The 25822-nt window shown below is 50.5% G+C and overlaps 1 protein-coding gene across 10 annotated transcripts in view; it reads right to left on the bottom strand.

Moving 5' to 3' along the window:
• Window positions 1-25822, bottom strand: part of ECE1 (endothelin converting enzyme 1) — a 77790-nt gene that overhangs the window by 31861 nt on the left and 20107 nt on the right. For 6 of the 10 annotated variants that reach the window (XR_014528746.1, XM_083514641.1, XM_083514642.1 and 3 more), the window contains exon 2: window positions 6180-6263. Coding sequence is in view for 7 of the 10 variants with exons in the window: in XM_083514641.1 (XP_083370767.1) it covers window positions 6180-6263 (84 nt within the window). In the remaining 3 variants the exon portion in view is untranslated. Of the gene's footprint in view, window positions 1-6179; window positions 6845-20897; window positions 21212-25822 lie in introns of those variants that run through there. The other 4 variants (XR_014528748.1, XM_083514640.1, XR_014528747.1 and 1 more) reach the window with 3 other exon arrangements.

The raw sequence follows: 25822 nt of genomic DNA, 5'->3' as shown, positions 1-25822 counted from the left end.
CGCGAAGCTTTTCAGATCAGAGAAAAGAGGAGTAAGAGATGTCCTAAACGATGTGTATATAATTATGCCTGGCATGGGGAAACTGGGGGGTGGGTAGAGTTTTTCTCGCTCTCCCGTAACACTTGAACTCGTCGACATCCAACAATGCTGGGAGATTTAGGGCAGATAAAAGAATGACCTCTTAATGCAGTGCAGAGTTAAACTGCGGAACTCCCTCCCACTAGTGGCAGACCAACTTGTATGGCTTTAAAAGAGGATTGGACAAATGCATGGAAAAGAGGGCTCTCAGTGGCTACAAGGCTCTCGGTTGGACTACTGCAATGCGCTCTATGTGGGGCTACCTTTGAAGGTGACCTGGAAACTACAACTAATCCAGAATGCGGCAGCGGCTGGGAGCGCCTGGGACTGGGAGCGCCTGCCGAGACCACATAACACCAGTCTTGAAAGACCTACGCTAGCTCCCAGTACGTTTCCGAGCACAATTCAAAGTGTTGGTGCTGATCTTTAAAGCCCTAAATGGCCTCTGTCCAGTATACCTGAAGGAGCATCTCCACCCCCATCGTTCTACCCGGACACTAAGGTCCAGCACCAAGGGCCTTCTGGCAGTTCCCTCACTGAGAGAAGCCAAGTTACAGGGAACTAGGCAGAGGGCCTTCTCGGTAGTGGCACCCGCCCTGTGGAACGCCCTCCCACCAGATGTCAAAGAGAAAAATAACTACCAAACTTTTAGAAGACATCTGAAGGCAGCCCTGTTTAGGGAAGCTTTTAATGTTTAATAGGTTATTGTATTTTAGTGTTCTGTTGGAAGCTGCCCAGAGTGGCTGGGAAAACCCAGCCAGATGGGCGGGGTATAAATAATAAGTTATTATTATATTATTATTATAGCCATGGCAGGCATGCTCTGCATCTGCTATCAGAGGAAGCGATGCTTCTGAATCCTAGTCGCTGGAGACTCCAGGAGGGGCTGATCCAGCTGAGGGCTCTTCTCAGGGACACCCAGGAGCCCCTGACGGCAAGGAGCTCATCCCCACAAAATCTCACGTCAACAGAGCAGTAAGTCTGGAGAACATCTGGTCTGCCTTAGCTGCAGTCAGTTGGCTCTGGGCCAAGGAGGCACGCCAGCCCCATGACAGGTTCGTGCAGAGAGGGGTGCACCCAGCCAACAGGCACTGGGAGCGGAGCTTCTTCAGCTCAGCAAGGTGGGTGCAAGATCACTCCCTATTTGACAGCGAAGGTGCCCACCTGTCAGGCAGGGCGTGTTCTGCAGGCAGCCCTTTTCCCAGCTGAAGAGAAGGGAAGCGTCGAGGGCTGTGGCATCCCCGTGCATTGCTGGGACGTGCACTGCTGTTATCCTTTGCTGCAGAACTCACAATAGAGACGAATATGGCAAGAGAACGTTCTGCTGTGTTTTTTTGGATTTTGAAAGATCTTTAATGAGAACAGTGACAGGGGCCAGGCAGTTTCGCCTTCGAAGCGTCCAGGAAGACAAGCCAAATGAGCGAAAGGCCTCAACGCCTCCAGGCAACCCGGCGTGACGGGAAGGGGAGGACCAAGCTTCCACAGTGGATCAGCCTCGTTCCTAAATCTCCCGTTTCTATCAGGAATGAGAGCATGCTTAAAAACGCTGCCAAAAACAACAACTGCTTGCTACCTGCCACTGGCTGGGGCTGCTGTGACATCACAGAAGCTCTGGCAACATTCTAGCTGCCAAGAATGATGCCCGGGGATAGAGAATTATTTCTCCCTCTTTCATAACGCTAGAATTCACAGACGTCCAATTAAGTTGAATGTTGGAAGATTGTTGTTATTGTTGTTTAGTCATGTCCGACTCTTCGTGACCCCCTGGACCAGAGCACGCCAGGCACTCCGGTCTGCCACTACCTCCCGCAGTTTGGTCAAACTCATGCTGGTAGCTTCGAGAACACTGTCCAACCATCTCGTCCTCTGTCGTCCCCTTCTCCTTGTGCCCTCCATCTTTCCCAACATCAGGGTCTTTTCCAGGGAGTCTTCTCTTCTCATGAGGTGGCCAAAGTATTGGAGCCTCAGCTTCAGAATCTGTCCTTCCAGTGAGCACTCAGGGCTGATTTCCTTCAGAATGGAGAGGTTTGATCTTCTTGCAGTCCATGGGACTCTCAAGAGTCTCCTCCAGCACCAGAATTCAAAAGCACCCATTCTTTGGCGATCAGCCTTCTTTATGGTCCAGCTCTCACTTCCATACATCACTACTGGGAAAACCATGGCTTTAACTAGACGGACCTTGTTGGAAAAATAAGGACTGATAAAAGGAAGCCCTCCTTCATACAGCGCAGTTAAACTGCGGGACTCCCTCGCACAGAGGAGGCAGCAATGGCCGCCAACCTAGATGGCTTTGAAAGAGGGTTGGACAAATTCATGGAGGTTGAGGCTACTGATAGCTGCTGGCCTCTGCCGGCACTGCCAGAGGCATCTGAATCCCAGTTGCTAGTGACTCAGGTCCTGCTTGTGGGTTTCCCATTGGGGCACTGCAAGAACAGAAGGCTGCATGGCAGAGGGTTGGACTAGAGGACCTTTGGGGTTCCCTTCCAACTCTACAATGCTGTGACTAGCAGACTCTTCTTATGTTCAGGTGGCTCCTCGTGCCTCTGTGCCAGCAGAGCTGTGAGGATTTCTGCTTGTCGATACATGGATCTTGGCTGGCTCTTCCAGAAGCCCAGCCCGCCTTTATCCTTCTGGTTTTTGGGCTCATGCCTCGATCCTTCACTTTTAATCCATGCTTCTTCTCGTCACTTTTGAGTTTCTCCTTCCTTCTGTGTTTAGTGCTGCTATTTTTCCAGGTCATTTAAAAGAAAATTGTTTAATGACTGTTGTGATTTTAAGTGCCCCTGGATTGCGTCATTTGCAAGATACCGAGACAAGGGTTATAAATATAGTAATAAAAAAAGAGGGTTTTGAAATCATCCCAGCGGCAGAAGTAGCACAGAGGTCAGCCTTAGTCATGCAAACACACCTGAGCAGGTTTCTGGCCCTACCACTCCCCACCTGGCTTCCAAAAGCCAGTGGCGTAGTGTGGGTTGTCAGCACCCGGGGCAAGGCAAGTAATTTGTGCTCCCTAACCCGTGGATTTGCGCCCCCTAACCCATGGATTTGCGCCCCCTAACTCTAACCCCCAGATGTTGCGCCCGGTGCGGCCGGCCCCCCCTGCACCCCCCACGCTACGCCACTGCCAAAAGCTGGGGAGGGTTTGGGGTGGTTGCTGTTGTTCTTGAAGATTTGCTTGATGGAGAACAAAGAGGGGAGTTGAGTATTTGCTTCTTTCTTCCCCAAGGGATAAAGATTTGGTTTCAAAGAGGGGGCTGGGACAGGCCAAACAAACAATCTCTCAGCCCAGAACAAGTTTTTCAGGCGAAGGGGAGGGGAGAGGAAGAAAGTGGGGGCCCGGAGGGAGAGGAAAAACAAAAGGAATATACAGTGATGGTGGGCAGATCAGGAGGAAGACTCAGGAAGGACCATCCCTCTTTGGCAAAGTCCCTGCTTGGGATGTAGAAGGCCCCAGATTCAATCCCCACTGGCAGCATCTCCTGGTAGCGCTGGGAAAAGCCGCCTGCTGCCAGTCAGTGTTGGCCACACTGAACTCCAGTGGGTCTGATTCAGTCTAAATCATCTTCCTGCATTGCAAATCATCTCCATCTGATTCTCCTCCATTCCCTCTCCAGCAGTCTCTGTCACTGGCGATGCCTTGAGCAAGATACTAAAAGATCAGTTTCGTTTGCCCTACGTTATCTCAGCCCATGAAATTCTCTTCTGTTCTTTCGGCTGCATGGATAAAATTCAATAAAAAGTACTTTCAAAACAAGAAAAAACCCAGCGCACATCCCTACCCTATGATCCCCAACTCATTTCTACTTCCTGCCTGGCAAAAATCCATGCAGGCTCACGGTCCAACAATTCAAGGTGTCCCAGGAATGCTTGCATAGGAAGGAACTGTGACTTGTGCCAGAGACAGTGGCAGACTTATCCAAAGGACACACGGCAGCCTTCTCTGCCCTCCAGGAACCGGGGTGGGCAGGAAATCTTTGGGGAAAGGCTTGATGGCTGAGTAACTCCCTTGCATGGAGAAAGCCCCAGGATCCGGATCCGGGCAACCCTGGCCTGGAACTCTTGAGAGCTGCTGCCAGCCAGTGCAAGCAACACTGAGCTAGATGCACCAGTGGCCTAACTCTGCATCAAAGCAGTTTCCCATATGGGGAAGGGCCAAAGCTCGGTGGGCAGAGCACCTGCTCTGCATGCAGAAGGTCTCGGGTTCAGTATCCCGGTACGCGAGACTTCGATCTGAAATCCTGGAGAGCTGCTGTTGCCAGTCGGCGCAGACAATACTGAGCTAGATGGGCCACTCAGTGTAAGGCAGCTTCCAGTGTTCCGGGGATTTCAGAGTGGTTTAGACAGAACACAGGAAACCCAGCACCAAACCAAGATTAGGAACATAAAACCTGCCCCCTTAGGTTGAAATCTTGAGAATTAAGGATGTCCCAATGGCGGGGAGACACAGAGAGGCTGCGCACTTGGGACTTGCTGCTGCAAAGTCGTATAGGTGCTCAGGAGCAGGAGCACAACCTTCCATCATGAGCCGCCACTGGGGAGAAGCAAACCCCTTCTGAGGGGTGGGGGGTGATTTTGTCTCCCCACCCCCACCTCAGGTCCTCCTGGACCTTCCTTGCCCCATCCAAGGCCCCTCACCTCATTTAATAGGGAAAGGTCCGTTGTCTTAGTCTTCGTCCCCCGCCTCCCTCCTTCAGAAGCAGCTGTGAATAATTATTCACAGACGCTACAACCAGGCTGCATCTCCTCCAGGTCAGGAAGACATTCATCACCAAACACCTGCTTAATGGGATTGTTTTGGGGAATAGAGAGGGACTGGCTCAGTGCACACCCCAACGTGGGAGCCTGTCCCCAAAGGTGGTCACTGGTGCGGGGTTCAGTGGCCAACAGGCAAGTCTTTCGCCACCAGCAGCTGTGCAAGAGGTTGAGGTTGGAGGCCCACCTGGCAGGGATTTTTTAGATGCAATTCCTGCATTGCAGGGGGTTGGATTGGATGACCTTTGGGGATCCCTTCCAATTCCATGATTCTGTTTGGAGGAACGGCTCCCTGTGTTATATACAGAGCCAGCTAGTGCTGCAAGGGCCATCTGTCTTTTAATTTCGAATTGAGAACCCGCCTCTAGTCCAGTGTTTCCCAAACTTGGGTCTCCAGCTGTTTTTGGACTACAGTTCCCATCATTCCTGGCCACTGGTCCTGCTAGCGAGGGATGATGGGAGTTGTAGTTCAAAAACAGCTGGAGACCCAAGTTTGGGAAACAGCTGCTCTAGAAGACCAGGCAGTGTCACAATAAAGGTTGCAGAGCCACAGTATATCCTGCAAACAGGGAGTTCTGGATTTATCGCACTGGGCTCAGGGCAGGGGTGCTGATGGACTCCAACTGCCACCAGTCACAGCAGTCAGCATGGCCAGAAGTCAGGAATGATGGGAGCACCACATTGGCTATCCTCGATTTGGGGTGCACCTATAAAGCTCTGATTAGGGTCCATAATTTGAGTCTCACAGAATCTCTCATAAAAGGCGGCAGAGACGCTGCAAAATCAACAGGTTGACCTTTGCTCTTTCCTGAGACGAAGCTGATTGGAGGAAGCAGCTGCCTTTTGCCTACAGCCCAAGTAGCTAGTCCTCATGCGGTCAGCGCCAGATTGGAGTACGAACTGGACCGGATGGCGCCGGATTAGAAAGGAAGAACCAAACGTGTGTGTGTTTGAGGACAGAAAACCCACCAGGGTCCTGTTAGGTTAAGTCAGGAAGCCCTTTCCTGTCCTCCTCTTGAAAAGAGATGTTTGCACACCCACCCACTCAGGACTAAGTTCTTGCCTCTAAGAGCCGAGGTTCCCCTGCCCCCCCAGAAAGCCTCCAAGGAGGGCAGAGGGGTGTCCCAGAGGGAGATCAGACACACTGCATTCGGCTTGGAAGGGAGCCCACTCCCCAATGCAGACCATGCTCCCTTTTGCGGGGCAGCGGAGAGATCCCACCTGCCCTCAAGAGCAGGGAGAAAGCTCCTGGCCCCAGGCTGGCAACCAACAGGTGAAGCCGCTGAGGAGTCTCCAGCATGCAAATGCACCTTGTGCCCCATTTCCACATACAACCAAGCAGATCTTACCTGGATCCCGTTGGGGTAGACCTCTCCTTCCATGGAGTCCACCAGCTCCTCCTCGTCCAGGGTGGCTCTCTTGTAGCTTGACATCTGCAAGGCCAAATGCAAAACAGAATCCCTGAGTGACTCCATGCCACCTGCAAGAGTGTGCCCACAGGGGACACTGAAGTGGTCAGCTCAACTCCGAGGTGGGGAGGAGGCTCTGTCCCGTGCGCCGTGCGGCCATGCTGAACGCACGAAGGCCACCTGTCCAAGACCTATCCGATTATCCTGCAGGATTGGACCCGTGTCAGGGCTGCCGCCGCCAAATCCCCTGCAGCTTCCTCCTTCTCCTCCCATGGGAAGCCAGGGAGGGGGGGCGCCCAGGCAGCAGAGACGACTGCTGCACCAGGATGCGAGCCTCTCGCGCCGCCTGGAAATCTAACGTTACTGAGCAATTATAACACAAGGAAGCGCAGAAGCCAGCCAGGCAGACCGCCCACTGCACCCCCCTCCACCCAACGGAGGGGGGGGCAGCAAGCTTATGCAACCCTCTCCTTAGCCTGAAGTAAACCCTCCTTTTCAAACCACCGAAGGTCTTTCCCCCTGTCGCCACCCCCCCCCCCAGGCCACCACTGATCGGGACGTTTCCAAACAGAAGGACTGGCACAGGCGGCGAAAAACAGGAAGCCAAGCCACATTCCTCAGCAGGGACGTCCCGTCTTGCTCACGGCCAGCGGCAGTGGCAGGGGCCGGACTCTGTGCCACTCGTCACCTGCCCGCCTCCCTCAGCACCTCTCCAGCACCTGCAATTCAGAAGCATTTCTGCCTCCAGTCATGGAGGCAGGGCAGAGCCACTTGTGTCTGGTAGCCACAGATTTGTGGATCCTTCTCCACAAATTTTCCCATCTTCTTTTAAAGCCACCCAATCCTGAGCCTTAGGGCCACGACTAATGCCATTCCTACCAAAGAGTAGACCCTTACGGAGCCTTTGGCTGAGCGAGATTGTCTACACTGACCGGCAGCAGCTTTGGGGGGGGGGCGTATTTCAGGCAGTGGAGCCTGTCCCAACCCTCTTCCACTAAAACTTAAAAGAGAGAATCTAGTCCTCATGATTCTGAATAAAGGAATGATCTATATTAGGGATATAAGAAACTGATTTGCACAGAGGCAGGAGAACTGCTCCATAAAGTTCAGTATTGCCTACACTGACTGGCAGCAGCTCTCTGGATTTCTCTCTACCTGGGATTCTTGAGCTGTGATTCCTCCATTGCCGGGGGTTGGACTAGATGACCCTTATGATCCCTTTCAACTCTACAGTTTTGTCCCCCCCCCTATCATTTCTCTGTTCCTTGGGAAAGTCTTCTTACTTCTCCAGAGTTAAACTGTGGAACTCCCTCCCACCGGAGGAAGTGACCGGCCACCTACTTGGATGGCTTTAACAGAGGATTAGGCAAATTGCTATGCTCTGCCTCCACGGAGGCAGCGATGTTTCTGAATCCCAGTTGCTGGAAAGCGCAGGGGAAGAGGGGGCTGCTCTTGTGTTCGAATCCTGCTTGGTTTCCCACAGGCCCCTGTGAGAATAGGATGCTGGACTCTCCGGACCATTGGCCAGATATAAGGAGACACTTCTCATGTTCTTAAACCTCTCTGTAAAACACAGCGAGTGGGACTCTGCACCCCCTCGCCGCCTTTCTCGGGCCAGTCTCTCTCGGCTCGCATCCAAGAGGGCTTATCTGCCTCTTTCCTGTTTCCTGCTCCGATACTCCTTGCGGCGCCTGGGGCTGGCATGGGCTGCCGCTCTCTGGGGGGCCTGCTGCTCCAGAGGTGCCAAGGAAACAGATCCCAGGGACCTTGCATTCCCCCGCCCAGTTCCCACAGATCTCCGTTTTCCTTCCGAGCTACAGAAGCCACAAACACAACTCCCAGACAGGGTTATTGTGGGTTATCTGAAAGGCCATCTCCCCACTGTGCCTGCTGAGGTGTGCCCTTTTAAAGGGATTTTAAAGGGGGATTATGGGCAGGCAGGGCGAGGGGTCATAGAACCATGGAAGGGCCCCCCCAGGTCATCTAGTCCAACCCCCTGCAATGCGGGAATCTCAGCTAAAGCAGCCATGACAGGTGGCCATCCAACCTCTGCTTAAAAACCTCCAAGGAAGGAAGAGTCCACCACCTATTTTGGCTAAGAGGAGTCCCCCACCAGTCTTGTCCCCATCTGACTATCCCCCCCCCCCCCAGCCTGACACCTCTCCAAGATGACAAAGGGCTATTGGTCAAAGGAAATTGGCAGCCAGCTTCGGCAGAGACAGTGCCAACATTAGGCACCCGGAAGCACAAGACTGTGACAGCCTCCTTTCTCCTGCATGAGTGCGCTCATGCACACGTACACAAATCCAAGAAAATAATAATAATAATAATAATAATAATAATATTTATTTATACCCCGCCCTCCCCAGCCATGAGGATGCGGGTGGCGCTGTGGGTAAAACCTCAGCGCCTAGGACTTGCCGATCACATGGTTGGTGGTTCGAATCCCCGCGGCAGGGTGCGCTCCCGTTGTTCGGTCCCAGCGCCTGCCAACCTAGCAGTTCGAAAGCACCCCCGGGTGCAAGTAGATAAATAGGGACCGCTTACCAGCGGGAAGGTAAACGGCGTTCCGTGTGCTGTGCTGGCTTGCCAGATGCAGCTTGTCACGCTGGCCACGTGACCCGGAAGTGTCTGCGGACAGCGCTGGCTCCTGGTCTATAGAGTGAGATGAGCGCACAACCCTAGAGTCTGGCAAGACTGGCCCGTACGGGCAGGGGTACCTTTACCTTTTACTCCCCAGCCAAGACCGGGCTCAGGGCGGCTAACACGCAATATAAAAACAAATTGATTGAACTACAACTTAAAAACAAGATTAAAATACAACATTAAAACATTAAAATACAGCCTCATTTCAGTGGAAACTCAAATCAAAAACTTTTTTGGGGATGAAAACGTCAAGTCTTCACCAAGGCTGACTTTCCAGACTGGTCCTACATGGACCAGAAAAAAGCCAGGGAAGTCCCCAAATAGGAGTTCCATCACAGGAGGAGAAAGGGAAAAAAGAAGAGGGGAAGGGAATCAAATTGAAATAAAAATAGCCTGCAGCTGGATCAGGCCAAGGACTGAACTAGTCCGGCGTCCTGTTCTCGCAGTGGCCGGCCGGATGCCCCTATGGGGAAACCCTCAGGTGGAATTTGAACGCAAGAGCCAGCTCCCCTCCTGCCGTTTCCTGCAAGAGCCATTGAGAAGCCCAACCACTGTAGGTAGCAGCCATAGGGAGCCTTCTCCCCTCTCCATGAATGTGCCTCGTCCTCTTTTTCAAGCCACCCAGGCTGGCAGCCACCCCAGCCTCCGCGGGAGCGCGTTCCGCGGTGCATGCACAGAGTTTTGCAGTGCACGCACAGGCTCCCGCGTCTCCTCCGTTCCCACCCAACTGGGGGTGTTGTCTTTGGCAACCCTCCCTCCTGCTGATGAACTTAGGGGACTCTGCTGGATTCCTTGCGCGGCGCCGGAGGCATAAGATATCCCAAACAAAGCCACTCTCCAACTGGGAGGCCTGGAAGCCTGCCGGCTGCTGACTCAGCCCTCTGGCGGCAGCAGAGTTCAGAGCATGGGTCTCATCTCTGGGCTGGGAGAGGGAAGCTACCTGGACCAAGGGCTGGGTGTGTGTGTGGAAGCAGGGTCCATTGGTGTAGATGGGACTGCGCCACGGCCCACCTGAGCGGTCAAGCACCAGGGATGCTCTGGTGGGGAAGGCAAACCTTGAAGGACCCAGGGCTGGAATAATAATAATAATAATAATAATAATAATAATAATAATTTATTATTTATACCCCGCCCATCTGGCTGGGTTTCTGGGCGGCTTCCAACAAAATATTAAAATACAGTAATGCATCAGCCCTCGATAAAAGATTCCCTAAACAGGGCTGCCTTCAGATGTCTGGTAGTTGTTGTTCTCTTTGACATCTGGTGGGAGGGCCTTCCACAGGGCGGGTGCCACTACCGAGAAGGCCCTCTGCCTGGTTCCCTGTAACTTGGCTTCTCGCAGAAAGGGAACCACCAGAAGGCCCTTGGCGCTGGACCTCAGTGTCTGGGTAGAACGATGGAGGTGGAGACGCTCCTTCAGGTATACTGGACCGAGGCCGTTTAGGGCTTTAAAGGTCAGCACCAACACTTTGAATTGTGCTCGGAAATGTACTGGGAGCCAATGTAGGTCTTTCAAGACCAGTGTTATGTGGTCTCGGTGGCCGCTCCCAGTCACCAGTCTAGCTGCCACATTCCGGATTAGTTGTAGTTTCCGGGTCACCTTCAAAGGTAGCCCCACACAGAGTGCATTGCAGTAGTCCAAGTGAGAGATAACCAGAGCATACACCACTCTGGTGAGGCAGTCCGCGGGCAGATAGGATCTCAGCCTGCGTACCAGATGGAGCTGATAAACAGCTGCCCTGGACACAGAATTGACCTGCGCCTCCATGGAACACCTGCTTGGCATGCAGAAGGATCCAAGTTCAATCCCCAATGACTACTGTAGCTTGTTAAGGGTGTGGATCGATCTAGTTTAGTACTGTCTACACTGACAGGCAGAGGCTCTCCAGGACCCTCAGGCAAGGAGTCTTCTCCCAGCCCTACCTGGTAATGTAGTTGTGGGGGGTTGAACTGGGGACCTTCTGCATGCAAAACAGGGGGCACTGCCCCTGAGCTATGGCCCTTCCTTTAAAAAGGAAGATTCTAGTCCTCATGGCTTGCAATAAAGTTCTGAGTTGAACAGAAAGCTTCCTAAGCCTGACCCAGACCTCAGTATGAATGAAGCTTAATGTTGGGGGGTGAAACTTTGGAACTCACTCCCACATGAGGCGGTAAAGGCCACCAGTTTGGATGTCTTTCAAAGAGGATTAGACAAATTATTCGGGGGGTGAGTGAGAAGAGGGTGACCAATGGCTACTGGAGTCCATGGCTCTCATCTGTCTCCACAGCCAGAGGCAGCAATGCTTTTGAATACCAGCTGCTGGAAACTGCAGGAGTTGCTCTTGTGTTCGAATCCTGCTTGCAGGCTTCCCTTTGGGGCATCTGGTTGCTCCGTGAGGACAGGATCCTGGACCAGATGGGCCACAGGACTGATCCAGCAGCCTCTTTCTAGGTAGCATTCTCTCTGCGCTAACTGGCAGCGGTTCTCCAGGGTTTCAGCAAACCCGGGACCTAAGCTATGGTCCTTCGCCAAAGTACCTTCAGGGTTTGTTTCCCTCTTCCTGTTGGCCAACGAGACCGTGAGCCACATCTCTGGGAATGTTGACACCACCACACTGCCTGCCTGGAAAAGGTCCAGCTTCCACACCAGCCTTGCAGGGCAGGACCCGCACTCCTGGTCAACATCAAAACACTGGATGCCTCTGCGGCTGATCAAAATGCCAATGCAGAACACAGCCATCCAGATCTCCACCCCCACCACCCATCCCAGAGTTGATGGCAGTGCATCCTGCCCCCAGCTGCCTGCCAATATACAACAAGCCCCCCATGGAGAGAAAGAACATAGGACCATGGAATTGGGAAGGAACCCTGAGGGTGATCCAACCCCTTGCAGTGCAGGAATCTCAACTAGAGTATCCATGACTGATGACCATCTAACCTCCGCTTAAAAACCTCCAATGAAGAAGAGACCACAACTTCCCGAGGGAGACCGTTTCACTGCCCCAACAGCTCGGACAGAAAGTTCATCCTTTGGCATCTCCTTTCTTGTAACTTGAAGCCACTGGTTTCAGCTCTACCCTCCGGAGCAGGAGAAAACAAGATTGCTCCATCTTCCACGTGACAGCCCTTAAGACATGTGAAGATGGCTATCATATCTCCTCTCAGCCTCCTCTTTACCAGGCTAAACAGACCCAGATCCTTCAACCAGGGTCAGTTTCCAGACCCCTGATCATCTTCATTGCCCTCCTCTGCACACGTTCCAAGTGATCAACATCCTGCTTAAATGGTGGCAACCAGAACCGGACACAGTATTCCAGGTGTGGTCTGACCAAGGCAGAATCGAGAAGTACCCTTACATATGCCTTCATTTTGTCCTGGCTCTTCATTCATGACAGCCTCCAGGACTTCTGCAAAGGAGGAGCATGGGCAGGTAGGGAAGGTGTACAGGAGCATGCATAAGCCCACCCCACTCCTTTCTGGGGCTGAAAATGTCACGCGTGTCAGCAATCTCGCGTGTCTTGCATGCACACAAAATGGGAGTTGCCTGTCTTCATCAAACATTACTCAGCCAAAACGCCACGAAGAGAGGAGAATGTGCTTAGAATGGCTGCAGAACTGGGGCACATTTCATGATTAAAAGGTAAAGGTACCTTTGACCGTTAGGTCCAGTCGCGGACGACTCTGGGGTTGCGGCGCTCATCTCGCTTTACTGGCCAAGGGAGCTGGCGTTTGTCCGCAGACAGCTTCCGGGTCATGTGGCCAGCATGACTAAGCCGCTTCTGGCTAACCAGAGAAGTGCACGGAAATGCTGTTTACCTTCCCGCTGGAGCGGTACCTATTTATCTACTTGCACTTTGACATGCTTTTGAACTGCTAGGTGGGCAGGAGCTGGGACCGAGCAACGGGAGCTCACCCCGTCGTGGAGATTCAAACCGCTTACCTTCTGATTGGCAAGCCCTAGGCCCTGTGGTTTAACCCACAGGGCCACCCACGTCCCTTACATTTTATGATTACTATTTTCCAATTTCCCACTTAATAAGCAAATAAAACCTTCCTTTTTTGCTCCCCCGATTCTGCTGAACGCCGTAGCTGTGTGATCACTGAACCGCATGGCCCTATTTCCCGACGCAGAGGCTCACCCTGGCTTCAAAGCCATGCTCACTGACCCAGAAGGCTCTGGCCCCGGGCATCATTTGGATGACTCGGAGATGGGGGCATTCTGCACATCTTCAGAGGCACTCTTGTTCTTGGCTTTACAGAAGTTCATAAAACTAGTGCACGGCATGAAGAGAGCAGGCAGAGAAAGTTTTTTTCTCCTGCCCTCATAACGCTAGAATTTGTGGACATGCAATGAAGCTGATTTTGGGAAGATTCAGCATGGCTAAAAAAGCCCTTTGTCATGCACCACATAGTTAAAAGTGTGGAACTTATTAAAGTGTGCTTATGAAAACGTGCTGACTTGCCAAAGCACCATATGAGAATCCTAGTTTGTTAAGGGTGCTAGAAATTGCAGCTCTGCGAGAGAAAATGTGTTTGTAATGTATGAAGCACAGAGGCATCCTTCCAACCTGGTACCCTCCACTTCCTTTCTGCAAAGTACCCCCCCCCTTTTCTTAAAGTCCAGGTAGGGAGAGCTTTTCTATTAATCTTTTTCAAAACCTTTCAGCCACTCTGAAGCCGGTTCCTTCACAGTTAAGAACATAAGAAGGACCTGCTTGGATCAGGCCAAATGGGGCCCATCTAATCCAACCTCCAGTTCTCACAATGGCTAACCAGATGCCCTGGATGGGGGAAGCCCAAACAAGCAGCAGTTTCCCGTCCTACCCAGAGAGCTTTAAAAAAGATGCTACGTGCTTCTCCATGGGGTGAAACCCACAGAGACCCCAATTTGCTATTCGATCCTTCCTGTGGAGGAAATGCTTTGCTCCAGATTGCAGCACAATTTTTATTTTATTTTATTTTATTTGAAGGAGGAAATCACCGCTCCCTGTCTCAAATTATTTCCCCCTTTCCTACTTCTCTGCCACTCCCAGAGCAATCGAAAACATCTTCCTTGTGTGCGTGCGTGCACACACACACACACACACACAGCATGACAATAAGAAGAGCACATTTCGGATGTTGGATCTGAAAATGCCAATTACAGAACGAGTCAACACAGCCTCCCGTCCAGGGAATCTGACAGTGTCACGCGGAAGAACAGGCCTAAGTGGAAGCAGATGTTGAGCTTCCAAACCTCAACACAAGCCAGAAGCACACACATTCTCCAGCATCTGGACCTGGAAACACTGTGGTGTTGTTTTTTGCAAAATAAAAAATAGGAGGTGCCAGTAGCAACATCTGAGGATTCTGGGACTCCACCACAACTGGTTAGAGTGTGGAACTGATAATGGCAAGGTGGAAGGTTCGATCCCCATATGGGGCAGCTGCATACAGTGGTACCTCAGGTTAAGAACTTAATTCGTTCCGGAGGTCCGTTCATAACCTGAAACTGTTCTTAACCTGAAGCACCACTTTAACTAATGGGGCCTCTCACTGCCGCTGCGCCGCCACCACCGCACGATTTCTGTTCTCATCCTGAAGCAAAGTTCTTAACCCAAGGTACTATTTCTGGGCTAGTGGAGTCTGTAACCTGAAGCGTATGTAACCTGAAGCGTATGTAACCCGAGGTACCACTGTACCCAGAACAAACTTATTTGGTCTCTAAGGTTCTACTGGACAATTTTTTAAAAAATTATTATTATTTCTAAAATGTTTAGGGGTGTGCATAACCCTGTATCCCCCCAGAAAAAAAGCACTGAATAGGACCCACCATATTTTTGTAGTTTTTAAAGTCACTTTGAATGGTTTTTAAATACTGCGTAGTGTTGCGTATCAATTGGTGCCAACCTGCCCTGCGATCTTAGGGAGAAGGCTGGATAAGAAACTAGCAATAATAACATCAGCATCTCTCCAATGAAAACAGGGACGTCCAGTCCTACCAATACCCTCCAACATTTCTACAATGATAATAAGGACATCCTAAGGAAAAGTGGGGCAGTCTGGGAGCATATCAGAAACTGGGAGGGCTTCTGTAAATCTGGGGCTGTCCCGGGAAAATAGGGACACTTGGAAGGTCTGGATACATATCATGGAGTTCTAGACATTCATGGCTTTGGAGCTTAGGTTCTACAGACTCTGAGGAGGATGCGTTACAGAGGGTTGGGCTAGATTGCCTTTGGGGGTACCCTCCAACACCACGCTTCAATGCAGGAATATGCAGCTGCCCTGTACGGGGATCGAACCTTTGCATTATCAACACCATGCAATCTTGGCTTTGCTCTCAGGTGGGTAGCCACAATTTCCTTCTTGGCCCAAAGGAGGGATAAAGGGGCTTGCAGATGGACGCCCAGAAGTACAGAAGACAAGCCCTGAAGGTGGATCAGGCCTGGCATCCTGTACTCACAGGTCATCCAGGTATTTGGGAGGCATTTACTGCCTCCCAATGGTGAGAGGAAGGAGAAGGTAGAGAGAGGAAACTGAAGAACAAACATCAGGAAGAACGTTTGAGGGAAAGAGCTATTTGGCAGTGGATGGGACTCCCTTGGAAGGTGGTGGCATCTCCTTTGTTGAATGACTATATCTCTTGGATTAAATGACCCTTGGCGTCCCAACTCTACATCTCTTACAGGGACGCGGGTGGCGCTGTGGTCTAAACCACTGAGCCTCTTGGGCTTCCCAGTCGGAATCCACACAATAGGGTGAGCACCTGTCGCTCTGTCCCAGCTTCTGCCAACCTAGCAGTTTGAAAGCACACCAGTGCAAGTAGATAAATAGGTACCGCTGTAGAGGGAATGTAAATGGCATTTCTGTGCACTCTGGTTTCTGTCAGTGTTCAGTTGCGCCACAAGTGGTTTAGTCATGCTGGCTACATGACCCAGAAAGCTGCCTATAGACAAACGCCGGCTCCCTTGGCCTGAAAGCAAGACGAGCCCTGCAACCCCATAGTCGCCTTTGACTGGTCTTAACTGTCCAGGGTTCCTTAAACCTTTCCTTACCTTACGGCTCTTATCATCTCTCTCTCTCTCTCTCACACACACACACACACACACACACACACACAGAGGATCAGGCCAGGGTGGCCCCACGTGCAGCAACAGCAGCAGCCCTTTGCAGTTATACTGCTCCTGAACAATGAGGTTCTATTTAACGCATGTGGTGGCCTTAAAAAACTAAGTGTTGCAAGTCAGCTAAGTTGTATTCAGAGCAAACGCACTAAAATTAATGGGCCTGACCGAGTTAGTTGTGGCCATTCATTTCAACAGGTCTACCCATAAAGAAGGCTAATCACCGAATAATTGATGCTTTTGAATTATGGTGCTGGAGGAAACTCTTGAGAGTCCCACGGACTGTAAATAGATCAAACCTATTCATTCTTAAGGAAATCAGCCCTGAGTGCTCCCTGGAAGGACAGATCCTGAAGCTGAAGTTCCAATACTTTGGTCACCTCATGAGAAGAGAAGACTCCCTGGAAAAGACCCTGATGTTGGGAAAGATGGAGGGCACAAGGAGAAGGGGATGACAGAGGACGAGATGGTTGGACAGTGTTCTCGAAGCTACCAGCATGAGTTTGACCAAACTGCGGGAGGCAGGGGAAGACAGGAGTGCCTGGCGTGCTCTGGTCCATGGGGTCACAAAGAGTCGGACACGACTAAACAACAACAACAACTCTGAGTTAGGGCCGGCACTGGATGCAACCTTGATGAAAGAAAGAAAAAAACCAGAGACAAAACAACAACTCCCCTCCCCAAGTTCCCAGCCCCAATCCCTAGCAGGACTCACCTCTCCAACCACCTCTCCTCAATCCAGGGGCCCAGGTGCTCTGTCCAGGAAAAATAAATAAAAATCAAACCATCCACTTTGGGTACGAGTGAAACCCTGGTGCAAGGGAAGGGCATTTTGCGCCAGCTCCTTGCACACCAAGAGGTGATCGCTTCTTGCCTGGAAGAGCCTGGGGTTGCATCCTGACATTCGGAGGGGTAAGAGGAGCTGTGTGTGTGTGTGTGTGTGTGTGTGTGTGCATGCATCTTTAAAGCCCATCCGCTTGAGTTACATGAGCCAAAAGCAGGAACTGCTGTCTTGGGGAAGCCTTACAGGGAGCAGAAATCGCCTGCGAAGGGCGAACCACTGGAGCCCAACAGCACAGCCCTCACAAAACACACAGAGAGAGTACAGTACTCCAAACATGGCCTACACCAGGGGTAGGCAACCCAAGGCCCGTGGGCCACCAGCAGCCCACAGGGGTCATTTAACTGTCCCATGAGCCGCCACTGAACTGAGCCTCCTGCTCGGTGAGTCCCCATGCGCTGCATTAAACCCACGCAGCACGGCGCAGGGACTCGCTTCCACGGCGCTGCAAATTGCACCTGCGCAGACGCCGGAAATCACGTGTGCGTGCAATCCGGCCCATGGAGGGATGGATCTCCGTTGGAGTGAACCAGCCCAGGCGAGGTAAACCTTGCCGACCCCTGGCCTACACCATAGATCTGTCTAATGGCATTATAATGCTGGCACTTTTATTTTCAATTTGTTTCCTAATGGCCCCTAGCACGGAATTTGTTTCTTCACGGCTGCCGCACACCCCATGAGCTTATACAGGAAATCAGCGGCTTTTTGTGTTGCATCAAGGGACAAACGTCTTTCACATCAAGCTCTTTCCCTGCGGCCTCGGGTCAGGCAGAAAGGGAGAGTTATTTTGCACGGCAGTGGAACAAATGCGGTCACATGCGTGGAAGCTGGCGGAGGAGAGAAACCAGCCCCAGATGTCTGAAACCGTGCAGCTGACACTGTTGACAAGAGGAACCTCCACTTCCACTTTCCCAGAAAAGGAAGATAGAAGGTGAAGTAGAAGAATCCGCACTGCTTCTTTGGAAAGGAGGGTTTCACAGAGGGCTCTGGCGCTTGGGGTTTTCTCCACAAAGTCCCCAGAATTAGGGGAAGCCTTTTCACACCTAACGGGGAATCCCCCGCCCCTGCAAATCCACCACTCAAGGGACAAACACCAGAAAGATCTTCTAGAAAGTGGTAAGATCTCCTCTATTGCAGGTTTTCAAACAGAGGTTGGATGGCCATCTGTCATGGATTCATAGAATCATAGAATCATAGAGTTGGAAGAGACCACAAGGGCCATCGAGTCCAACCCCCTGCCAAGCAGGAAACACCATCAGAGCACTCCTGACATATGGTTGTCAAGCCTCTGCTTAAAGACCTCCAAAGGAGGAGACTCCACCACACTCCTTGGCAGCAAATTCCACTGTCAAACAGCTCTTACTGTCAGGAAGTTCTTCCTAATGTTTAGGTGGAATCTTCTTTCTTGTAGTTTGGATCCATTGCTCCATGTCCGCTTCTCTGGAGCAGCAGAAAACAACCTTTCTCCCTCCTCTATGTGACATCCTTTTATAGATTTGAACATGGCTATCATATCACCCCTTAACCTCCTCTTCTCCAGGCTAAACATGCCCAGCTCCCTTAGCTGTTCCTCATAAGGCATCGTTTCCAGGCCTTTGACCATTTTGGTTGCCCTCCTCTGGACACGTTCCAGTTTGTCAGTGTCCTTCTTGAACTGTGGTGCCCAGAACTGGACACAGTACTCCAGGTGAGGTCTGACCACTATTACTTTCCTCTTCAGCTGGATTCCTGCATTGCAGGGAAGGTGGACTAGATGCACCTCGGGGGTCCCTTCCAATTCTACGATCCAAAGGATAAACCCAGCTTCGTCTTCTGTGCACCAGCAGCCAAATGGATACAGCAGGCCGTGCCCTTTCAACATTTTCTGTTTTGTCTTGAGCCAGTTCCAGTAGCTCCAAAAGACCCCTGGAGACTAGTACAGTAGTACTCTTTGTGTTTTTTTCAAAGCCCCTGTTTTGGTGAAGGTGCAAAGTTCTGTGCGCAATTCAAACAATTTTTGGCGACACAGTCCTGACAATGGAAAGCGAGGGCAAGCTCAGTCTTGCTGCATTCCATCCTTCCCAAGCGGCAACTTCCATCAGCCCCAGACAGCACAACAGGAGCAGCTACAGCCCCAAACATTGGTAAGGCATCAGACTGCAGGAGGCACTATTGTATTCAAGCAGCTTCCCTGTGGCTTTTGCCAATTTCCCCTACCACATCCCCCACTTAGCACAAGAGTCAGCATGCTTAGCATGTTGGACTAGGACCTGGGGGCCAAGGGTTCAAATCCCCACTTGGTCACATGAAGCTCAAGGGGTGATGACCTGGGGGGCTAGTGGCTGCCTCTCAGCCTAACCTACCTCCCAAGGTTGTTGTGAGGATTAAACGAGGAGTGGGGAGAACTGTGTTTTGTCGAAATCTCCTTTCTGGTCATTTCTTGAATCCAATGTCCTCTTGCGGCCCTCATGGAGAAGCCTTGAGGATTCCCCAAATCTAGTTCCAAAGTATTGCTGGGGAAGGGTAAAGTCTGGGGGGGGGGTGAAGGGGGGGTGCAATGCAAATGTGTTTGGAGGTGAAATCTAGGAGAGAGAAGGGGGTCACCAGCGTTAGAAATTAGCCAGGCGCCAGGCGCATTTTGCAACTAGCGCAGGTCCAACTGCGACCAGGTGGAGATTTCTGGCTGCCCAAGATGGTGACTGACATCTCCATCTGCCTGACCCCTCCAGCTTTCCTAAGCAGGTAAGAGCTTATTCACTGCGTTTATATCCCACCTTTTTCTCCAATGAGTACATGGTTCTCCCCCCACTTCCTCAGTTAAACCCTACAATGACCCTGTGAGGTAGGTTAAGAGGCTGTGATTGGCCCGAGGTCACCCAGTGATCTTCATGACTAAGTGGGGATTTGAACCCTGATGTCCCAGGTCCTAGTCCGTCACTCTAACCACTGCACCACACAACCTTCCTAGAGTACTTCTGCTATGGGGCAGGTAGGTAAATAAATACAAGGAAAGCAAAATGTCCACTTAAGAGTAGGATCTGAAATATTCTCCTTAAATTTGTTTTATTCTGGTTTGATTTGATATTTTAAAGTGCTTTGAAGGTTGCTTTTTTAATATAAAGCCGTACAGAAATAAAATGAAATGAATAACAATAAATGTCACTGCAGAGGGAAAGATGACGTCCAGACATTCTGTTGCGGTGACCTTAACCAAGGTTTAAGGTGCCATTTGGTGATTAGCTTATATATCTGAGTTTCTAACACTGAACATTCATTGGCATTTCCTCACCACTTGTTCCCTTCTTATATTTGGAGGTCTCCAAGGTGTTCCTACAAGCCCCCCAACAGTTGTATTAACAGCACAAAGACAGTGAGTTCAGCTTTGCCTCCCCTGGCTGGCAGAAGCTCCCCAGGGTTCCCATCGGGGATCGAACCTGTAATTTTATCCATGCTGAGCACCTGAGCTCCAGGTCAACTCGCAAACAGAAGAGCCTCACTATCAAGAGGGTGGCACCAAGGTGACAAAGTCCACCTTGCTTGTTTCGGAACAAAGAAGAAATAAAAAACTATCACCGTTTCTGAGACTCAAGCCAACCAACAGGAAGCAACAGACTGGCTATTAATATACAGGTTGTGGATAGGAAAAGTGAGGTGGAGGCTGCCTGGACAGGAGTTAAGTAGGCGTTAAAATGTTCTTTTATCCAGAAGCGATTAGCAGGCAGGCTGGGCCTGGTTATGATCACTCAGAGGGCTCAACCTTGGAGGAGGTTGCCACAGGCAGGGCCAAGCCCCAGAATCTCTGGGGCAGCCCTCCTCCAGCTACAAATAAACCCCAATGCAAACATGACGGCTCAACCCAAACAATCCAAGGAGCATTGGGGGGGGGCACCCCGCCTTTTTAGAAATTTGGCAGAGGGAGAACAAGTTTGCACAAGCGTATCTGTCTCTGACAACTTCCTTTGCGCAGGGGAGGAAAAAAACAGTTCTAAACACACATTCTCCTATTTTTATTTTTAAAAAACCCACACAAATGCATTCCAAGTCTTTTCTCTGCTGCCTCGGGGAAAAAGGAAAACGGGAAACCCTGCTCACCTCGTTCCTGCTCACCTCGTTCGTTAGCCTGGCCCGTGAGAAAGACCAGTAGATCAGGGGGGACTTGTGGGACCCTCTCTCTCCTTCTCGCACTCCAATATCACAGACGTCAAGAGAGCCTGGGATAATTCAGAGTCCCCGGCAGCGACAGCAGGGCTGCCTCTTCCTCGTCCAGAGCTCACAGCCAGAGGGAAACGGTGCGAAAGGGAGATAAAGGCAGGCTTTGCCATTCCCAGGCCAGTGAATCACTTCCCCTGCCGGGATTTCGCAGTCTTTGCTGGAACCGGAGACACTGCCCACCCACAGCACTACCCTTATTAATCTCTTCCTCTCTGAGCTGGCTGGCTCCACACTTGTGGCTCTGGTGGGGGGGGGGAAGAAAACATCCTTTGCAACCTGCGGGAAAGAGGGAAATCGGCTAACGGCATTCCCACAGACACCGCCGTACACTCTCAGGCTCCGTCCCACAGAAGGCATGCGTTGCGAGGCCAGATGGGGCTGCCTGCTTGGGGAAGCGCTGTAAGCCGAGCAGCTGCTTGGCGTGCAGAAGCCCCCCGCTTCAATCCCCAATGGCTGCATCTCCAGGCAAGGCCGGGAAAAGATTCCCTGCCTGAAATCCTGGAGAGTCTTCACTGCCGGTTAGCGTAGGCGTTGAGCCGACTCTGTGCAAGGCAGCTTCCAGGAACGTCCATGGAAACTTGTACAGGACAGGAGCTGGCAGTGCAGGAGCCTAGGAAAGCTGCCAGCCAGCCTCCAGGCCTGGCCTACCTCGCAGGGTTGCTGGAAAGACATTAGGACCAGGTGCGCAGCGTGGGAGTCATTTTGGACTCACAGCTGTCCATGGAGGCGCAGGTTAAATCCGTGTCCAGGGCAGCTGTGTACCAGCTCCATCTGGTACGTAGGCTGAGACCCTACCTGTGCGCAGACTGCCTCACCAGAGTGGTGCATGCTCTGGTTATCTCCCGCTTGGACTACTGCAATGCGCTCTACGTGGGGCTACCTTTGAAGGTGACCCGGAAACTACAACTAATCCAGAATGCAGCAGCCAGACTGGTGACTGGGAGTGGCCATCGAGACCATAAAACACCAATCCTGAAAGACCTTCATTGGCTCCCAGTACGTTTCTGAGCACAATTCAAAGTGTTGGTGCTGACCTTTAAAGCCCTAAACGGCCTCGGTCCAGTATACCTGAAGGAGCGTCTCCACCTCCATCGTTCTACCCGGACACTGAGGTCCAGCACCGAGGGCCTTCTGGCGGTTCCCTCACTGCGAGAAGCCAAGTTACAGGGAACCAGGCAGAGGGCCTTCTCAGTAGTGGCGCCCTCCCTGTGGAACGCCCTCCCACCAGATGTCAAAGAGAACAACAACTACCAGACTTTTAGAAGACATCTGAAGGCAGCCCTGTTTCGGGAAGTTTTTAATGTTTGATGTATCATAGTATTTTAATATTCTTTTGGAAGCCGCCCAGAGTGGCTGGGGAAACCCAGCCAGATGGGCGGGGTATAAATAATAAATTATTATTATTATTATTATTATTATTATTATTATTATTATTATTATTATACAGTGGTACCTCGGGATGCGAACGGGATCCATTCCGGAGCCCTGTTAGCATCCTGAATAGAACTTAAGACGCGTCTGTGCGTGTCGCCGCTTCTGCGCATGATGTCATTTTGACTGTCTGCGCATGCGCGAGTGGCGAAACCTGATGGTAACGTGCTCCGTTACTTCCGGGTCGCCGCAGAGCGCAACCTGAAAATACTTATCCTGAAGCATATTTATCCCGAGGTATGACTGTATATGGTTGTAGCTTTATTTGTGTGGCACCTGATACTCCAAAATCTGAAACTGACGTACACAGTAATTTCTATATTTTTAAAAATAAAACAAACCTAGGAGGGATCACATGCTTTGACTCCCGCCCCTCCCCACATCAAGCAGTGTATAATTTTTCATGAAATAAATAACTGAAATTATGAAGCAGCAAGGGTGTAAAAACCATCCACTGCCATTGAGCGAGCGGGAGACAGATATAACCAATTTTAAAATGCTCAGGATGAAACGGTGAAATCTGCTATGATTAAATGGGCAGAAGATGTTGGACATAACATAATGATGGCTGACTGGGAACAGTTATGGACCACAGGTATGAAGTTTACGGCATGCAATGCCTTAAGAGAGAATATTATGAAAATGATATACAGGTGGTACATGACACCAGTCAAGCTTGCAAAAATCTATCATTTGCCCGATAATAAATGTTGGAAATGTAAAGAAACTGAAGGTACATTCTTTCATCTTTGGTGGATATGCCCAAGGATTAAGGCTTTCTGGGAGATGATCTATAATGAAATGAAAAAGGTATGTAAATATACCTTCCTAAAGAAACCAGAGGTCTTTCTCCTGGGCATGGTCGGCCAAATGGTGCTAAAGAAGGACATAACTTTCTTTATGTATGCCACAACAGCAGCAAGAATACTTATTGCAAAGTACAGTGGTGCCTCGCAAGACAAAAAGAATCCGTTCTGTGATTCTCTTCGTCTAGCGGTTTTTTCGTCTTGCGAAGCAAGCCCATTGACGAATTAGTGGATTAGCGCTATTAGCGGCTTATCTGCTGATCGGATCAGCTGATAAGCGGCTTAGCGGCTTGGAAAAGGGGGGGGGGGGAAAACCCCGCAGGAACTCGCAAGGCATTGTCGTCTTGCGAAGCAAGCCCATAGGAAATTTGTTTTGCGAAGCACCTCCAAAACAGAAAACTCTTTCGTCTAGCGAGTTTTCCGTCTTGCGAGGCATTCGTCTTGCGAGGCACCACTGTATTGGAAGACACAAGATTTACCCACTCTGGAAGAATGGCAGATGAAGGTGATGGACTATATGGAACTGGCAGAAATGACTGGCAGAATCCGAGACCAGGGAGAAGAGTCGGTGGAAGAAGACTGGAAGAAATTTAAAGACTATTTACAGAAATATTGCAAAATTAATGAATGTTAGAATGACGTCAGAATGAAGTTAAGTGGTTTTAGCAGTAATGTTATAAAGGCGTATGTAAAAATGGATTGTTAACAGGTGAAAATTCAAAGTTATAATATATTAAGTTAAAGGATTAAGACAAAAACAAAGAGGGAAAGGAATTGCTGAAGTAACTAACAGAACTGGAATACAAAAAAGGGAGGTGTGAGGAGGTCAGGGAAGTAAGGAAATGAAATGTAAGGCATGGAAAGATTGATGTGTTTTTTTAAGTGTTTTTTATCTTTTTTCTGTATTTTGTATTTTTTCCCTTTTTATTTCTTTTTCTCCCCCCCCTCTTTTTATTTATGTAATTTTTTCTTTGAAACTTTAATAAATAGCATTTTAAAAAAAAATGCTTGGTTGTCTTAGCCTGGCACTTAAAAGACGTGATGCTCGGGGCAGAAGGAGGGGTGGGGGATATTGCACTGGAGCAAATGTGGGATATAAAAGTAGCAATAATTCTAAAAAAACAAAAAAGCTACCCCACTGGTCTTTCTAGCCACTGGCGCTCTCTCAAAATATTAGAATGTACAAAGTGGCGTAATGGGAACCTGGTGGAATGGAGAGAACTGGTGGGATGTGGTTATCTCTGGATACAGGGATAAGGAAGGATGTAGATCAGGCCAGTGGATCAGACCAGTGGCCCATTTGATCCAGAATCCTGCTCTCACAGTGGCCAACCAGATACCCGCGGGAAACCTGCAACTGGACCATAACAGCCCTCTCCCCTCCCGTGGCTTCCGGCAGCCGGGATTCACCGTCCAACTGTGGAGGGTCTGTGTCAGAAACTCAGATACGCAAGCTAGACCCCAAATTGCTCCATAATCCTAGATTGCAGGCACCAAAATGGGATGTCTAGTTGCCATTTTGGGACAAGATGGCTCTAAAAGTCTTATTTTTCAAGCGATGGACTGGCTGTGATTGATTCTCAGTTAAAACAACTTGCTAAATCAGATGGCAATCTTGAGCTAGGTTAAGAGCTTTCAGAACTGAAAGAAGAAAAATCACTCGATCCAAGGGCAGTCCCACATATATAGTGTCCTTTTCTGACCTCTTTTTCTTAATGGTGACACGGACCATTCAAAACGTAAGAATATTCTTCACAACAGTGAGCAGGGCAGTACGGTGGGTTAGGGGAAGTGTAGACAGGCTACAACCAGTGATTTCCCCCCCAAGGGGTACTCAAATGTATGCAGCACTGAAACCTAATTTTCTAGGGAGGGGGGAAGTGCTGGCTGCAACAATTAACTATAATGTTGTTCACTGCTCCTGCTCAGGCTGCACAGAAAAGGCCTTTTGGTTCCTGAAATTCATTCTGGTAGATTTCTACTGGATGTGGTGTTAAGTGTGTGAAGGCAGTCCAGATCCAAGGATCCACAGGTATGCACCCCCAGATGGAGATGTCAGGCTCCATTCTGGTGCCCATGTATCTTCACTTGGCTGCAAGTGGCCAATAGGTAAAGGGGTAAAGGGACCCCTGACCATTAGGTCCAGTCGCGGACGACTCTGGGGTTGCGGCGCTCATCTCACTTTATTGGCCGAGGATGCCGGCGTACAGCTTCTGGGTCATGTGGCCAGCATGACTAAGCTGCTTCTGGAGAACCGTTTACATTCCCACCAGAGCGGTACCTATTTATCTACTTGCACTTTTGACGTGCTTTCAAACTGCTAGGTTGGCAGGAGCTGGGACCGAGCAATGGGAGCTCACCCCGTTGCGGGAATCGAACCGCCGACCTTCTGATCAGCAAGCCCTAGGCTCTGTGGTTTAACCCACAGCGCTACCCGCAGCCAGGTGCAAAATGCAGCTGGCAAATTTCGAACATGGGACTGGAGGCAGAGCATAGCCACTGTGGCTAGTAGGCCTCAATTGTCCTCTCTTCAATGAATGTCCTTGTCCTCCTTGATGTAACAGCCAATGGCCCATCTAGTCC

Source organism: Podarcis liolepis (assembly GCF_965112155.1).
Source record: "Podarcis liolepis genome assembly, chromosome: 7".
NCBI classification, from domain to species: Eukaryota; Metazoa; Chordata; class Lepidosauria; order Squamata; family Lacertidae; genus Podarcis; species Podarcis liolepis.
This window is presented reverse-complemented; position numbering and strand designations above follow the sequence as displayed.